Source organism: Pempheris klunzingeri, chromosome 24 (assembly GCF_042242105.1).
Source record: "Pempheris klunzingeri isolate RE-2024b chromosome 24, fPemKlu1.hap1, whole genome shotgun sequence".
Lineage (NCBI taxonomy): Eukaryota > Metazoa > Chordata > Actinopteri > Acropomatiformes > Pempheridae > Pempheris > Pempheris klunzingeri.
This window is the reverse complement of record NC_092035.1, coordinates 9,770,090-9,788,806: the sequence shown is the minus strand read 5'-3', so window position 1 is coordinate 9,788,806 and position 18,717 is coordinate 9,770,090. Positions and strand designations below refer to the sequence as shown.

General features: G+C 43.6%; 1 protein-coding gene across 1 annotated transcript; it reads right to left on the bottom strand.

Annotated features, from left to right (window-relative positions):
• Nucleotides 1–2,654: 2,654 nt before the first annotated feature.
• Nucleotides 2,655–4,769, bottom strand: LOC139223806 (SLIT and NTRK-like protein 1). The gene has a single exon (XM_070855805.1). It carries the CDS (start codon nt 4,767–4,769, stop codon nt 2,655–2,657), a length of 2,115 nt encoding a protein of 704 aa, XP_070711906.1.
• Nucleotides 4,770–18,717: the final 13,948 nt, after the last annotated feature.

Below are 18,717 nucleotides of genomic sequence, written 5' to 3'. Positions count from 1 at the left end.
AAAATTATGACAAATCATCAGTGGGCTGTGGCACAGTAATACTCCACAGAAGACACACATAGTTATCCCACCCCCCCAACCCCCCAAACCCTCCCCCAGTGTGATTGGACAGAGAAGCAGAGAGGGGGGGGAGGGCGGGAGTTGAGGAGGAAGCAAGGTGACTGGACAAAAATGCGGTTTGAGGATGGCGATGATGATGCTGATGCTGATGATGATGATGAGTGTTTGTCACAGATCTGCTGAGATGTTAGTCCCCAAGGTCAAGCCGCGCATGGGCACGTATTTGGGAGGGGAGGGGTGACAGGAGGGAAAGTAAACACCCATGCATGCAAGAGGTCAGGCTCTCTCTCTCTCTCTCACACACACACACACACACACACACACACACACACACATACACACAGGCAAGGGGGCAGGCAGACAAAGAAAGCAGGGGGAGTGATTCAGCACCATGGACAGCGTTAGTCTGTATACTGGGGGAGATACTGTGGGCCTGTTTGCTGGGAGGGGAGGGGGTGAGGGGGGAGTCAAAGGGGGGTGTAAGCCCATCTCACATCAGTACTGTACACTCTCATCATGGCCATGGCATCTTCGGTAGATTTTAGCCAAATGCTGAAATCCTGTCTAAATTAGGCATCTTTGAGTGGCTTTCAGGAAGAAAATCAATTGGCAAAGTAAAAAAAAAAATCTCATCAGCAGTGGAATTTTACATCATAATTAAAAGAAATTAGAATTTAAAAAAAGAAAATGCTAATTGCACATTCCTTGCATCTGTTTCAGACACTGCAGAGAAGAATAGAGAAGTTTTGGAATACTGGAAATATGCCCCAACATTTGTAATGCTTTTTTGTTGTCATTTATATTTTATTTTTGCCCCCCTCCCCCTCCCCCCACCCCTCTAAATCCACGTTCAGTTAAAGCAGCTAAGCAGCAGACCCGTCAGCTGAGCTCTGCAAAACAGGTGTTCAGTCATGGCATTGTTTTCATGAGCCCACAAAAACCATGCGAGTCCCCCAAGAAGAGTATCTCAAGTTCAAAATGCTGAATTGAAAAAGGCATCTTGCATTATCAAATTACCTCTGTGTGTTTATGTTTATGTGTGTGTGCATCCTCACCCCCCTGCTGTGTGAGACACCTCTTGTATCTCTATGGAGTGGCCACATGCTGGGTTCTTTCCATAGCGTGGCCCCCTGTTTATCTGTCAGAAAGCATGACTCACCCCCTCCCTCCCTCCCTCCCTCCCTCCCTAAAGAAACAGCCTATTTCAAGCACATTTTGTAGTAAATACAGTGAGTTTCAGTTCTCTTATTTGGACAAGATTAGATGGCTTTACAAAAGCTCACAATATGATGAAAGTGAATCATAGCCATAAGCTTTTTATGTGGAGGAATACTTTTTTTTTCTGACATTAAAAAAAGCATTCTAGTCTATATCAGTCTACCTGCGCTGTTTACATAGATCGAATTAAACCTACATAGCTCAATTTAAAACACTTCTTTGCTCAGTTGTTGAAAAAATATGATGGTATAAACCCCCCATTTAAATGACTTGTTTTTTTTTTTTCTTCCTCTCACCCAAAGCAGGCTATATTCATTGACACACAAAACCACGGAACTGTTATTTTAGCTACATTAACTTTGCAGCATAAGCATCTGAGTGACGTTAATTGGTCATGCTCATCTGCATGTCTGAATATCTGAAAGTCAACAATTGGCACACCATAAAATAACACAGTTTACATTCATAAAGGAGATGATGACTGCGCAGACGTGGATTTAATCTGCACCATCTAGTACGGTATAAATAACCCCAATATTTATCGACAATCAAATGATAACAAACAGAAAAGAACATGCACTGACAGCTTCACTTCCATCACTCCATTCCGATAGTCATCATTATCCGTTATTGATTTTTTTTTTTTACTCTTTTCTCCAAACAAGTTTAAAACAACAAATACAAATCCTAACTGCAGGTTCACAAAAAATAGAGAAATGGCACTTTGTAATAGTCATATATAATTCTTAATATCTATATATTGTCGTCATATTGATATAACATGAAAGGGTCGAGTTTGCTTCTTTGTTGGTTATGGTGGTTATGGTTCTTCGCCGTCGTGTGTGTGTTGAAACCATGCGAAATAACATCATGCAGATTATGATACATCGGTCCGAGTATTTACATTTACATTCATGCGTTCGTGCACCATTCCCCGGGTCCTCGGTCCTTGCTCTCTCTCTCTCTCTCTCTCAATCTCTCTCTCTCTCTCTTGCTCTCACACACACGCCCTCTCCTCTCCCTCGCTCCTTTTTTCCTCCCTCTTTTCGTGTCTCGCACAGATCCGTAGTCCGATTGCGGCAAATAGCAGAACTGGGAGGAGGGAGAGAGGGAGGGAGGGTTTTTTTTCTCCTTTTAAGCCAGGGGGGGGGCTTGGCATATACATATATTACAGTGAGTGGGGCCTGCGCAGCAGCAGCAGCAGACTGACTTACTTGGTTGAACTGGAGAAAACAAGACATAAACAAGTCTGTGTTCGCCAACAGAAGCGGATGATTCTTGTCTCTTTAGTCACTGGTGTGCGTCAGTCTGTCTGTGTGACCGTTTGTAATCCAGTCTGGTGTGGGCTTAGTGGACTAGACTATAGCAGAGTCCCTTTACGCGTCATTCGTCGTGGAGAGGTGCGTGCTGCAGTCGAAGCCCCGGTGCGCGCCCCCGTCTGCGTTATAAGGCCCGCTGTGCCAATAAGACGAGTCACACACTGTCTGTAAGGAATTGATCTCCGAGGCGGAGGAGTTCCCATCCCTCCGCTTTGACCTCTTTCGATTCCGCAAAATAAACACAAGCATTCCTACAACAGTGAACGCGGACGTGACAAACACCAACAGCAGCCCGGGGACGAGCACCGAGATGGAGACCCTGTTCGGCTCCAAGTAGGAGTTCGAGCGCGTCCCCGAGTCCAGGGTGAAAGTGCTGTTTTTGGCCAGGGAGGTGGGGGAGGTTCTGTCATAGAGCTTGGAGCACATGAGGTCGTTCCGGACGTAGCGGAAATCTCGCTTCCAAAACTCTTCGGGGGACTCGCACTTGAGATCGCTCACGATCACATCGGCCCCGAGCTTCTCCGACCACTGCTTGAAGGGCACGATGTTGCACGAGCAATCCCACGGGTTCCCGTGCAAATCGATCTGTATGATTGAGTTGAGCTGGTCCAACACGCCAGCCACGGGGAGATAGGGGAAATAATTGTTATGCAGGCTAATTTTGGATAAAGAAATCCCAAGGAAAGCATCCACGGGTAAAGACTTCAGCAAGTTGTTGTTGAGGAACAGAACCCTCAGATTTGGCATGGGGCTGAACGCTCCTGCCACTATCAGCTGGATGTCGTTGTATTCCAAACTGAGATATTCCAGATTCACAAGGCCCACAAACATCTCTGCCATCAGCGTATCCAGATAGTTCTTATCCATGTACAGCCACCTGAGCTCGCTCTGGTTTTGGAAAGTGCTGTTGTCAATCACCTTGATGTTGTTCCCGCCCAGATCGAGCAGGTTGAGGCTGGAGTAGCCAAGCAGCTGGTTCTTCTTCACTGCGTGGATGTTGTTATCTCTCATGTTCAATTCGTGCGCGCCAAGGGGCTTGGGTTTGAGGTTGGATAAGCTCTCGATCTTTTTGCCCTCGCAGTTGACCCCCAGCCCTTGTCTGGAGCCGACCAGCTTGCAGTTGCACGGCTGGGGGCACGTCATGTTGTGCAGCTGCTCCCTGTCCCCGTTCACACCTGTCACCACCGGAGTGGGCTTAGTTTTCAGCTGCCAGTTCTCACGAGATTTGGAGCGGCTCTTGGCTCCGTGGCCGCCAGGCGTCGGGGGCCCGCTGGCGTCTCCGTTGGGCTTGTAAGGCGTGGGACGCGGGCCGTGGGCCGCGGTCTCCGAGGTCTCCTCCTGGGTGGGAGGGGCGACCAGGCTGGTGTCCACGCCGCCGCTCTGTGAAGGGCACAGATCCGCTTCTGACGTCTCGTTTAAGTCGCTCCCCTGCAGCCTGGTGGGAGCCTCGCATATCACCCTCCCAATGAGCGCGTTATGCGGTATGTTCTCCAGCCATTCCTTAAGAGAAACCAGGTCGCAGTTACAGTCCCACGGGTTGTCCTCCAACAAAACCTCCGCAATGCCCGGTATTTGCTCGAGGATCCCCTCATAAGGCAACGTTTTGATTCGGTTTCCCCGCAGGTCGAGATGCGTAATGGGCACATGTTGAAACACGTTTATAGGTAGCGCGCTGATGAGGTTGTCATTAAGTATTAACACTTCAAGTTTATTTAGGTCCCTGAAAACGGCGGGGTCGATATCCCTCAATAGATTAAAATCAGCTTGGAGATATTCCAAGTCGTCTAACCCCAGAAATGTACTCTTCCTGAATGATCTTATCTTATTGTTATTGATGTGCAGCCTTTTCACCAGCTGCAGCCCCAGAAAGGCGCCGGGGACAATGTCGTGCAAGCCATTGTTTTCCAAATGCAGGCTCACAGCATTGTAAAAGTTGGCGAACTCGTTGGGAAATAGCCTGGATAGAGAATTCCCGTGCAACAGCAGGTGGTAGAACTGCGAGCTGGGGCCAGTCAAATGCTGCAGAGTGGTGAAGCTCCTTTTTTCGCAGTCTATGTGCAGATCTCCCTCTATCTCGTTGCAAGAGCATATCTGCTCCTTACAAACGTCCCTTGTAACATTTCCACTAGCAACACAAAGAGCCGCATTCAGCAGAACAATCCAAAGCAGCATTTTTCAACGCGAACAATTCATTCCCGGCTTCAAGACATACGAGCTGTGAATTCAGTCTACATTAATACGAGGAGAAAGAAAAGAGAAGATGTAGACATTTAAGGGGGAGATAAGGCAGTTTTTCTAGAACACATCCATGCTGCATCTAACCTGCACTTGTGTCCAGACTTCCAGTTTGAAAAACGTCTCTTTCACACCGACTGAATCCTCACAGGCTCCGCGCGTTTATGATCAAAATCAAAACCAGGGAGCGACACCAGAGTCCAGCGCATCTTTCGGCTTTTTTCTCTCAGTTCGTCAAACACTGACCTTGGCAGAAACAAATGGAACAAATCCGTGCCTTTATCTCGCCCCGGTCGTGCTGCGCGTTGCGGCGTCGGGAGCTGTTCCCTCTCCTCTGGTGCTGAATTCACACCCCGCGCTGGAGCTTCAGAGGCGATCCCACCGCTGCAAAGCACCCGCATCCCCCCTCACATCCTCCGGCGTCTCGCCTCGCTCGCTTACCCCCTCCTTTTGCGGCTGATTCGGGAATCACAAAAAGGAGGAACGCGGAGACAGTGTTCATCCTAGCGCGGTGCTCTAAGAATAATCTGACACCCTCTACTGAGCTGTAATGGCAAAAATCCGTCGACTGACTGAGGGAATGCTGAGAAGAGAGAGCAAGGGGGGTGAAAATCAATCCACATATATATAGAAGGGGGGGGGGGGGGGATTTTTTTCTTTAAATCACACTTTGTAGCTTTTCGATTTGTAGGTTATTTCCCTCCAGAGGAAAAAAAAGAAGAGGTTTGTGCCACCAAATCAGGCTCCGGCTGTGTTTCCACTCTTAAAGCTTCCATGGTAAAAGTGTCCAAGTCGGCATCGTCGAAAACACTGGTGAGATTTCACATTAGGATGTGAAATGATACCTCAGTTCAATGCCTCAAATGAACCCCCCCATTCTGACAGGATAAGCAGCGTTACTTCAGCGGGTCTCTCTCTCCGGTTTGCGCTCCTCCGTCACAGACTTGACTTTCGCCCCTTTGCTTTGAAAACACTGTTGAATGCGGTAAAAACAATAATCCGCTACAGGCATGCCTCAGTCCAGCGAAAAACAGTTGACTATACAACAAACGATGCGTCAGTGTGGCACCCTATATGCGCATGTGTGCGTGACGTTTTTTTTTTTCTTTCTTTTTTTTTTTTTTTTTTTTTTTTGGCATTCTTCTCCAATATAAAAACCCTTTGCTAAAATAGATCTACAACTGTGCGGAAGAAACAAGGAAGTGGTTTGGACATATTCTCACCTCCTATCGATATGATGATTATTATTATTATACTCCATTGTTTGAGAGTATTACATCAGCTGAAGAGGTGGAGGTGGAGGTGGAGGGGGGTGCACAGTAGAGTTGAGGTAGTCACCCCCCCCTCCCTCTCTCCCTCCCTCCCTCCTCCTCCTCCTCCTCCTCCTCCTCTCCTCCATCTGCAGTGCTCAGTTGGAATTAAGAGCAGGACAGAAAATGGGATGCTAAGTTAAATATCCTCTCTCTGACATCATTTTTTTTTTTTTTTTGCAGAGAGGAAACAAAACACACACACACACACTTTGACACAAGTGCAATAGGAGACCCATCCAGGCGAGTCAGGAGATCCCAGCAAAGCATCAGCGGCGTTTGCAATAAGCTAAACATCATTAAGACCACCTACATGTGGCTGTAAAGCATTCCCATTATGCTCCATTGACGGGTTCTGATTTCTCCCTGCGCCCACCTGTCTGTCTGCCTGTCTGCCTGCCTGTCTGCATTTTTTTTCCCTCTGTTGTCGCTTGTCAAGCAGTCTGCCTACCTGTTGGCTTGTCTGTCTCCTCTGTTTTGTCTTTTTCGTCTCTTTTTGTCTGTGGGAGCCTCTTTTTTTCCCATCAGCATCTGTCTCCTTCTGTCAGATCACTTTGTCTCTATGGTAAAGGAGTGTTATTCCACGGCGTTAAACTGAGCACGTGCAGGAAATACACACCCTCTTCGTGACATGGGACGTACCACACAGACTAAAGGGCTAAAACCAAAAGAACAATCAGTGGTGGAATGTAACTAAGTACACTTTATCTGAGTATTCCCATTGTGTGCTACTTTAAACCACATTACAGGGAGGTAGATAGTTTTTTCCCCCCACTTCTTACTTTGTAGATTCAGTTTATTAATATAAAATATAACCAACTAAAATATTCTATCATATTATTATATATTAAGCTACCCAGCAGTATAATCAGTATTTAAAATGAGCTCCATATTAATAATCAGAATCAGAATTAGGTTTGTTTCTAAGTAAGTTGTCACATTACAAGAAATTCACCTAGGCATGTTGGTGCATGATCAAGAAACATAAATATAAGTCATGAAAGTAGCTATTATATTTACATATTATATAATATTTACAACACAGAATATGGTAAAAATATAATAAGTGAACATTATCTGTGTCTTTCTTAAAGAAATAGAACAGCAATAAGAGGTGCCTGTACGTTCAATAGTCTCACAATCCAGTATTGGTACTTTAAGTGCACTTTGCTTTTACTTGTATTCAAGTAAAAACTTGAATATATTATCTGGTTGTATTGGTACTTTTGCTCAAGTAATAGATGGGAGTACTTCCTCCATCACTGAGAATAACAGCGCTTAACGTTTCCCAAAGAGCGATCGCACGGAGCTCCGTATCATGATGGGATGCAGATACTGTCGAGCTGCATTAGTGTGATGCAGGACCAGAGGAGCTCACACATCACTTGCCTCCATCTCCGGCTGAACCGTCAGCAATCGGGCTGCATTGTGGGTAATGTAGGCGGCAGTTGTTTTTTTTTCCAAACAAGGAAGAAGAATGTGTGGAGTGGAAAAGCAAAGAAAGTCAAAAATTCCTCTGAGTCTGGCGGCGGCAGCCTGAAATGCATGCAGGCAGTTGACTGCATGGTAAAAATGAAAGCTGCATGAGTGTGTGTGTGTGTGTTCAGGATAAGAATGCTAATAGTTTGATGGTTCAGACTGAGGTGTGTATTTAGTGTTATTATTCTGCTCTTTCTGCTGGTGATTTTGGCCCATTTTTGGGGCGCCATAAGATTACTCTGATACTGTTATTGACATGCAGGAGTGACTGTTATGCTCCGTCTGAGAGATAATTGCATAGCTTCACAGAATCCAACGGTTCAGATGGTTTAATAATGATTGCTTTTTCCAACCTTTTTTTTTTCTCTTTTTGGTAATCGTTGTTTTGCGCGGCCACAGAGAGAAAAAGCCAACACCAAAGCCAATCAATGGCATTCAATCAGGCGGCAATGTTGTGGTACAAGATTGCTTGCAATTTCCTTCTCCTATCCTGCCACTCAGATCTGGCGGATATTTCTAAACAGCCTTTATTGGCAATATCCAGCATATGTGATGCCAAGTGACATGCTTGTCATGGTTTGACACATTTTACATCACCTGGGGTAACTGTAATTATCAACAAGCTGTTATAATATGTTAAATTGGAGAAGCTTTGATAGCTGTTTAATCCTTCCCTGAGAGAGACATATTTAAAGAATCCTGGGATTTTAGCAGGCTAAGCCACTATCTTTTTTATTTTTTTTTGTTTGTTGGAAAAGCTGCCTGACCTTCCCCCAGGCCTATATTTGAAGACTTATTTTTCTCGAACGATTAAAACATTTGGTGAGCATATGACCTGGCTTTGCTGCCAGAATAGACACAACAAAGCTTGCCGCTAAATCTAAACCTCTCCACGTAGCCGTTTCCAGCAAATCGTCTCATCAAACAGCAGATAAGATCTTTGCCCTTTGCATCCGAATCCCCCACTGAGATTTCTTTTTTTCATTCCTTCATTGTGGGAGGAGTGCATGCCACATCAGCTTTCCTCCAGTTTCCTCCAGATGTGCAGAGGAGAAGTACTCTCTCCCAGGGTTTCAAAGGCAGGAGGTTTTGAGAGACTGAAATACTCCACGGGTAATTACAGAAAGGTCAGGAGCCATGTTAAGCTTGTTTTCACATCAGCATGTTCAGCTCGGTGTGTGCAGGCAGCATTCAAAATAAGGCACGGCTGTTTGGGGTTCGTGGTGATTCATGTTGGGGGGAGTAAATAACGTTTGATCAGCAAGTAGATTAGAGGAACTGGAAGGAATTTTAACTGTTATCTGACATCCTGCCAAACTTTTCATTTTTTATTTTTCATAACAGACGAGAACGGGGTGCCAAATCACCATTCCAGCCAACTGAAATGTAGGTTAATGAGTAAAAGACGCAATAATGACAATCTGTAATCATGTTTAAAATAACAGCTCTGCTGCGCGAAACACATGATGCATCACCGAGGAGAAAAGCGGTTTTACGTGGAACAGAAATGGAATAGATGAACCGTTTTTATTTCTCACCGTACATGAGATGGCGCTCTTTTTTTTTTTTTAATCCCTTGGTAACCCTTTTTTTTTTTTAATTATGCGCCAAAGGTCTTGCAGATGTGTCATGTACAGAAAAAGATGGGTCAAGTGCAGACTGGAAGTCAATACAGTTATTGGCAGAGGCAGCAGCACTGCTCCCCATGTATCGACAGGCCTTGCTGTATGGGGAATCAGCAGAATGTTTGACTGTAAATCCATAAACATCTATCCACAAAGTCCATTCACCCCCCCCCCCCCCACACACCTCTTTACCATCCACACAACTCACAGCTGACCTGCTGAAAGTCAGCTGAGAATCCAGTGAAGCAGAGTTTGAAGGAAAACAGCCGTGTAGTTCAACGTGCCATGCTAAAAAAAAAAAAAATGTTTGTTTGAGATTCATGAGAAGATCCAGTTCAAAAGTCTGAGACGAGTGTTGCCTTAAAGTACAATATGATAATCATACATTTTAAACGCTCTACTAAGGAATGATGATTCATGTCCGGCAGAACGGCCCCCATATGAAGGAAAAGGTTGATTTCCGTGCTTTCATTCCTTAATTGTTTTTTAAAGCACTCCATCTCTCCTGCTCAGTCAGCCAACAGTAAACTATATAAACTATATATGTATACTTTTTTTTTTTTTTCTTTTCTATATCAGACCATGTAAACATTTACATATAAAAGCCGGCCTGAATCTTGATGTGATGTGTTTGTTTTTGGAGCCTTCTAATGTGCTGGCAACGAAGCGTAGTCAGCTTCTGTATTTTTACCCATGTCCTCCCTCTCTCCCCCTCTCTCTCTCCCCCTCTCTCTCTCTGTCTCCCTCTCTCCCCCACTGTGGTGCTTTACAATGCATGTAAAGCATTCCCCAGTCAGGTCAAAACCAGACCCCAAAAAATACACAATGAAGAGCCTGATTTAGCGATAAATGATTCTTTTAATTGACGGAGAGCGACTCATAAGTTCCTTAAGATGTTTAGAAATAACTTAGATAAAGCTAAGCGGCAGAGACGAGGGGAGGGGTGCTTCATAGATGCTTGATTGGTGATTGAAAATGCCCACAATGCACCAGAAGATAGTGGATCCATGTTAGAGTTATTACGTGTGCGTGAGGACAAACGGAGGGATATGAAATGCACGTCAAAGATGAATTGAATAATGATTACTGTATTAGGACTTAATCTTTTTCTTCGACAAAGCAACATGTACACTTGATGTCTTCATTACAGCTCGGATCATTGGAGAGTTTATCAGATGTCAGTAAATGAGATCTCCTCCGACATCTGCTCGCAGTGACCTGAAAGCCCAATCAGAAGTGTGTTATAAGCACTTCTACGTCTTTGGAAAGCTTGCAGCTTTGGAGAGGTGATCTGTGGGCGCTGACAAGATCCTGTCCAACGTGATATTTGTTTTCCCATCTGAGGGTTTGATGATGCTGACAGCCTCAGCGCCAGGACTGGGTGTTCTCTGAGGAAATGCATACAGTGATTACATCTCTAACACTGATGAATGAATGCGTGACCTCAGGGATGGAGCGCTACTGTATTTTGTGGTGTATGTTGGCGGCGTGGGGGGGGGACTAAACCCAGATGCTTAAACATGTTTGTTTTTCAGGTACGTTCTAGTACCAGTCGTCTGTGTTTGTGCATAGCTGTACGTGGTGCACGCTCATCTGCCAGATCATCAGAATGTGTTATTAGCATTTAGAGGGAACATTTGCACCACCTGAGCTGCCACAGAGGACAGGTCATTTCCAGGTCTCATTACACATTAAATGAAAAAGCCCTGAGAGAACACTGAGGGTGCATTCTAACTGGTTACTGCTAATGTGCTGTTCATGATCCTCTTTAACAGCCCAAAACACATACATGACATTGTGTTATCCACTGTGAACTTCATGACCTTTCCTGTTTCTATGGGAGTCGCTTATATGCATGATTTTGAGCTGACGTGTTTCACAAGTGTTCTCTGGTTAAATACGATGGATTTTCATTTGCTCTGCATCTGTGATTGTTGTTGACAGGGAGTTTTATGCGGCACTAAGTCCAAAATAAGTGTGTGCACACACACACTTGCAAACAAGAAAGTCTCTTGCATCCTATATGGCAAAGCAAATTAATGTGGAGTGTATATTTGTTTCAAACAGCCCATCTCACATATAAAAAATGATTTTTGTGTCTGCATTTGGTGACAAAATACAGAAAATGGACGTCTTGCCTTGTTACCACACCTTGACTTCCATTTTCTCCACTCATAAGAGTTTTTTGGGGTGTTTTTCTGTATCCTAATCGAGGGTCTGAGGACAGAGGGTGTCATGTGTTAAACAGACTGTAAAGACAAATTATGGTTTGAGCAGGATCACCGCCTCTGTTCTTTTCCTCATGTTGGTTTTTATTATGGACTAATAAGAAAAACACAATAGAGAAAGTAAGCCAAAACAAGGAGGGAGTGAAGCCGGTGCCAACAAAACACAAGGTTTATCTTCGTGAGGCCTTGTGAGAGAGCTCGATAATGTTCTATTATTTACTTTTGACGATACCGCACCGATTTTGTAACGATCTACCTTGGAAATATTCCGTCTCAGCGGGCCGTGCCTGATAACTTATAACATTCTCGCTGTTTTCAAGGTCTCAGACTTGATTTTAAGACTTGGGCTGTGCCTGGTATCCGGTTTGTCTCGGACTTAACTCGTTGCCGTGGCTACAACCTGAGATGCGATGCTTCCTCACTCGGCCATGAGTCAAAATAGATACCAAAATTGCGCTCTAGGTGAATGAAGCACTTAAGATGCGGCTCCACTTCTGTGTACATCCTATTTTGGGTGTCTACTTTGCGTCACCTCATGACAGCTCTGTCCACTCATCCTGCTTTTTCCCTCAAAGATCAGAGCCGTCGTTTTGAGAATTTTGACAGATCTGGGCTCCTGGTATGTGATCAGAGCTTTTCAATCAGACTTTCGAGGCCAAAATTTACTTTATTGTACCCTGACAGCATCTTTTTTTCACCCTCTTTCTCTCTGATGACAGTTACTTACAGTTAGCCCTCCCTCTGTATGACATTCAAGATTTTGGGAAGTGACAGAAGCTCTCACTTGGCTGGCTGTGTCTGAAAAGGAAAGATTACTATGTGTTTGAATTTTGAGATACAGGTCTGTGGTGATTTCAAGGTGCGGACTGCTGCAAAGGAAAATTCAAAAGCTGCACTAGTTGAAAAGAATTCTCCTGTTTTGTCAGTATGAATCACTGGGAAGTGATGCAAGAAAAAAAAAGACGCATTTACTCTGAATGACAGCTGTAGAGTTCCTCTTTTTCTAGCCAAATAATATTTAAGTTTCAGGTGTGTGTGTGTGTGTGTGTGATCATCCAAAGTGGAAAATGCAATATTGAGATTCAAGCTTCAGACAATGAGAGTGAAATCAGCGAAAGTTTACTTCTCTAATAACATAAAGATCTACAGATAAAAGTTAAAAAGCATTTCCAACGATTACCTCTCACTTTAGTTTGAGCTCTTATCGCACGTGATTATTACTTCTTCAGAACTATTGACGATACATGCAGCCTCCTAACTGGGCCTTTGGTGCGTGAACATTCAGTTAAACCTCCTCATCATCATCATCATTCTGCAAAATCAATAAGCTCCAAACAAACCGGACTGAACACAGATACCAAAACGCTATAAAAGAGCTGCGAGATTATTGTTTTATGATATGTACAACACCAACCCATCGCCCATTCAAACATACATACACTTTTGACAGTTCGATGCTCTCGCCAGCACGTGACAACAGCGACCCCACTCTCTCTCTCCCTCTCTCTCCCTCTCTCTCCCTCTCTCTCTCTCATGGTGGCGTTTATGCGACCAGTTTAGAGCCTGAAGCCTGTAATGGAGCAGTGATCACTGGGTTGGAGAGAAGACAGCTACATATGTATCTGTCATAAGTAGTCCCACTTTTTTTTTTTTTTTTACTACATGCATCTTTGTGCAAGAATGGATTATTGCAGCATTGTTCCCCAGTGGAAATGTTTTGAAAGCCTGAATTCTTGTCACTCTTCCACAAGGGAAGGTCGGACAGCTGCTTTAAAACATTACGGATTATGGATTTATGTATGTAAATAATTAATAATAATGATAATAAATGGGTCTTTTTAAGATGGGAGCCGCTCATATGAATTCATAGCACACTAATGTTTTATTAATTTTCACATTCAAACCCGACCATGTGCTTCTTTGTTTCTGCAGAGGACGGGAGCAACAACCCATTGACGCATTTCCATTTGTATCTATCGTAGCGTTAATTTGCACTTGGCGACGCCAGCAAATGCATCACTGTTGCATGCAGCGGTTTTCATTTTGGCCATTTCTAGCCTGAACTATGCCACAAATGCGACATTATTAAAGTGGTAAATCACAATCAGAGCTCATTGTGTTTACTTAGCCTCCAGGTATGCAATTTAAAACACTGAATGTATTTTAGGTTTCAGCAGTCGCATGAAATTAGGTACTTTATTCGGAAGGCATTCAGTCATTTCCTCTTGGTCATCTAGTGTATGACAGTAGAAAAGCAGGTTGTCCTCTGTTTGAATGGGTTCTGGGCTGAATTCCAAGGTTTTTAATCCTCATTTCATTGTGCACTCAGTCTACCAAAACTAATGCAGGCATGCTGTGTTGTGGCCAGTCTTTCAGTTTTCATGTGAACTGTTTGGTACAGCTAGTTAGGCAGCTGAGGGGTTGTTCTATACACAATATACCTGCTATTTGATGCATGGAAGCTGTAGATTAGTTTAATCCTCTTGCAATGTTATAAAAAAAGAGCTTTTTTTTTTTATTACAGCAAAATATTTGGATGTCTTGTCTTGTGTTCCAAAATAGATTTATGTTTTATTGCATAATAGGTAATCTATGACTGTTATGATTTTTCTTTTACAGCCTGTTTTAAATGATCAGCTTTAGCAAAGCAGTGGCAGATGGAAGCAATCCAGAGATGATACAGGAAAGGAACTGCGTTTTATTTTTGGTTTAATTTCACATGACTGAGCAATAAAAGAATAAGACATGACAAAGAATGCCGGATTAGCACTTGTAACAAAAGGAATGAAAAAGACAACAAAGGGCCACTGAGTGGTTTCTCACAAAGAAAGGGAAAATTATAAAGTAAATACAACTATCAGCAGCTGAAGCTCCTAAAAGAGGGGGTCAATATGACACCACATTACACACCTTTAGAAAAGCAACAGAAAATGAACTGCTCTGACAATTCAATGAACAAAACAACACCAGAACAACAAAAAAAACAGATTTAAAGTCTTTAAAGGAGCATATTAAAGCCAGCATATTTCAATATTTCAACAAATCTCGTGCTTAGTCTGCAGCATCTTCAGTGATATAGTTATTTAATGAATAAGTCAAATAAGAGTTAAGAGTGAAATATTGACGTTCAGGAAAAGGCCCGTGGCTACATGACAGTAATCAGCAGAATAAATAAACATGTCTAATCATGAGAAAGGTTATTTTCAAATTATGCTGTGCCACATGCAGCTGAATACCAGATTACAACCAGAAACGCAGAGATAATGAAAGGAACTCTGTCCTCCATAATAATCACAATTTGTATGATTAAGTCTCGTTTAAACACAAGTGGAAAGAAGTTTGAAAAATAAAGCAAATGGGCATATTTTCAACTGCTCTGTCAAAGGCTTTACTTAATATATCCACGTGGTTAAGCACCATGGAAAGTCCTTGATTTAGATCAGTGAGAGTAAGACTCCATCCTGGCTTCAGGCTTTTGGACAGTGACATGCAATTCTTGATTAAGATTCATGAGTCCTTTAATCAGACGTACGTACAGTGGACCACAGCATTTGATTGGACTGTATGACTTTATGAATGTTAATCTATATTTCAGAAACACTGACTGTGGCAAACAATGATTCAGAACCATGAATGACACACACACACACACACACACACACACACACACACACACACACACACACTCCTTGATTCAGCACCATGGACAGCGACACACACACACACACACACACACACACACACACACACACACACACACACACACACACACATATCTTGATTCAGCACCATGGACAGCAGCACACACTCCTTGGTTCAGAACCATGGACAGTGACACACACACACACACACACACACACACACACACACACACACACACACACACACTCCTTGATTCAGAACCATGGACAGTGACACACACACACACACACACACACACACACACACACACACACACACACACACACTCCTTGATTCAGAACCATGGACAGTGACACACACACACACACACACACACACACACACACACACACACACACACTCCTTGATTCAGAACCATGGACAGTGACACACACACACACACACACACACACACACACACACTCCTTGATTCAGAACCATGGACAGTGACACACACACACACACACACACACACACACTCCTTGATTCAGAACCATGGACAGGGACACACACACACACACACACACACACACACACACACACACACACACTCCTTGATTCAGAACCATGGACAGGGACACACACACACACACACACACACACACACACACACACACACTCCTTGATTCAGAACCATGGACAGTGACACACACACACACACACACACACACACACACACACACACACACACACACACACACTCCTTGGTTCAGCACCATGGACAGTGACACACATATTTCATTCAGAACTATGGACAGTGAAAGGACAGTTTCATATTTTTGGTCAAAGCTCAGATTCCCTTCGCCTCCCTCCTAGTAAGCATGGATTCAATTCAATTCAAGCCCCCATAGCGGAGGAATGAGAGCCACCATGAGACCGACGCTGCTGATGAGAGATACGCTTCATTCAGCTGTATTCAAACAACACACACATTTCCTTAGTGAGACCGGAGGGAATCAGAGGGACCCCGCAGGGGACACTAACAGTGGCGAGGACATTCATATGGGACTTGATCCCCAGCCACGCAGGTTCAACTACTGAGACAAAGCCTTCTTTGAATTATTGAGAGAATTTAATTGAAAAAATCCACGTTTTCTTTGTTGTTTATACCCCCTACTTAAGCAGGCAAGTAAGACTAAAGCTAAGATTAAGAGACCTTTCTCATTAAGTGTGACGTCTGGGGAGTAGCTGTACTACTTCCTAATTGAGACAGTCGAAGAGCGGGGAGAATACACTGAGTAGAGTTTGATTTCAGGCAAGCAAAGCAACATCTGGGGGCAAGTTTTCTTACTACACCATCACCAGAGGACCCTCTACGTGAGACTGGGGGCTGGAAAGAGTGCTTTATGATCTCATGTAATGAAAGTTAGAGTCTGTAGAAATCCTCAGCAAGATGGGATTAAAGAGAATTTAAAGACGTAAACATCTACTCAGATAAATCCAGTGCCCTCTTGCAGCGAGTAGAATCATTGACTTGAAGCTCACAGTAAAGCAGTGGGAGAAAATGTAGTGATCCCTTCTCCTGAGCTCTCCAGTGACCTTGTAGCACAATGTGGGATATGGTCTTCCATTGTGTTGCACATCCGCATGACTGGTGCTCATGCTGTGCAAAGCCTGTCCTTTAGCCACAGACAGCAAAGCACAACAGGATGACACAGACGCTGAGAGAAAGTCCAAACGAGTATTGATTTATGAGTTTATCATACACCACTGGTCGAAATTAGAGTTCACTTGCAAAAAGGGCAAGATGATCAGTCTGAGACTGCATCATTAAGCTCCTCTTCATTCCAAAATACACCATCATATCCATCCCTTTTCACGCCTCTTGGCCCAAAAAGTGTTTTTTTTTTTTCTTCAAAAAGTAGAAGCAAGAATAAGAACATGATGAATTGTGGCAAAATCTCTGAGACCAAGCGGGACGCTCCGCTCTTGACAAGCAGCTGTTTGTAATGGATATAAGGCCAGAAACTGGCAATGAATATTCCCGCTAATCAAAACCAGTCGCAATTCAGTTCACTTTGCTTCAACACATTTAGGCCTGGCCAGTTATCACTAGTGTGGGAGCATTTAATTACACCTACCCTCTGAAAGAGCCCAGCACCATCTATTAAGCTTTAAACGACAGAACTCAAAGATTCACAGATAAAGTGGGTCTTAAATTCCCTCGGCCGTAAGCCAAGGAATGGTGACCTTGGGATTTCAGTAATGGTAATTTGATTTAAAATCACTGTCTAATTGAGGCATCACTCTAGGCGGGTGTTCCTGCCTTACTTTAAGGCCTCAAAGGGTCCCTGAGTTTCTGAATAATGTAAGTTCATCAGTAAATCTTTTTGTTCTCTCTGAGTAATCCGCTGCCAAACCCCAAAGTTTCATATACGGTAAAAAAGACCAGAAAACTACAGCTACACTCGACTTCTTCATCTTTAACCATTTGGAAAGAATCTGAGCAACAACTTATACGTCACTGAACTTTTTTTTTTTTTTTTTTAACTTTTCTTCAGGATTTATTATATAAAGATGCAGAATTCTCTGTGGCAAAGGATTAGACATGCCTGCCTTGCACCATCCATGCAAATCCTAACAGGAGACCGTAGATCAGAGCGCAGGCAATACAAATAATTAATACTCAGGGGCACTGGAGTTCTGGTGCTGAAGGAATGCTGGAGTGAAAAAATAAAAAAGATGAGGGCAAAGGAGAGGGGGGGTGCAGACTATAGCTGGGTTTGACACCTGTCAAATTATTGGCTTTGCGCGTGCGTTTGATCAGTACGTATGCATGTGTGTGCACCCACACAACTGTGTGTGTGCCTCCTTGTGGTTCTTGGATATAAATCAATGTGACGAGCTGTAGCGTTCACCTTGAGGCCAGCAGAGCTGTGGAGGCAGCATGTTACAGGTGAGGTGTCAATCAATGGGAAGGAGCCGCTCCAACCACAAGTGTCATGTGGACATTTCAAACATGTCAGAACATCACGCAGTAAAAAATCCTCCCTGGTTTTGTCCTGTCTGTTTTGTTTGTTCCCTCTTTGTCCTCCTCTGCTCTTCTGTATTGTTGCGGTTGCACAGTGTTGCCTTATGCTGTTCCGCTCTGTGAAGCAGTCACACTGCAGGCGTCTTTGTTGGTGTGTCACCCCGCGATGACCTAATGTGGGCAGTGTGAGAGCATCTATATAATGCAGTCTGCACCCACAGGACTCCGAGCGCGTGATGTTTCTGCTCTGCTTTAGGTGAACATCAGGAAGCATTATTAAGTAGCGTTTGTCACAGATTTACAGAGGCACACATCCCTGCTTCAAGGAGGAATTTTAAGGGTGTTTATGCCTCTAGTTTCCTTCTCAATTCCTAAAACCATTATTTTGTCTTTCCTGCCCATTTTACTGTTGTGTGAAAATACACATTTAAACAAATAAAATCACATCTGTATAGAAGTTAAGGAATAACATTTAACATCCATATTCATGATGCTCTTGTATCCAAGTAAAGCCGATAAAGTAAAAAAAATGAAAAGGGGCATTCCTTCAGTTTAGTCTGGTGTTTGTATTAAGTTGTTGGACTTGTTAGA

Coding starts and splice junctions, on each gene's coding strand:
- LOC139223806 (XM_070855805.1), bottom strand. CDS start 4,769: ATGCTGCTTTGGATTGTTCTGCTGAATGCGGCTCTTTGTGTTGCTAGT.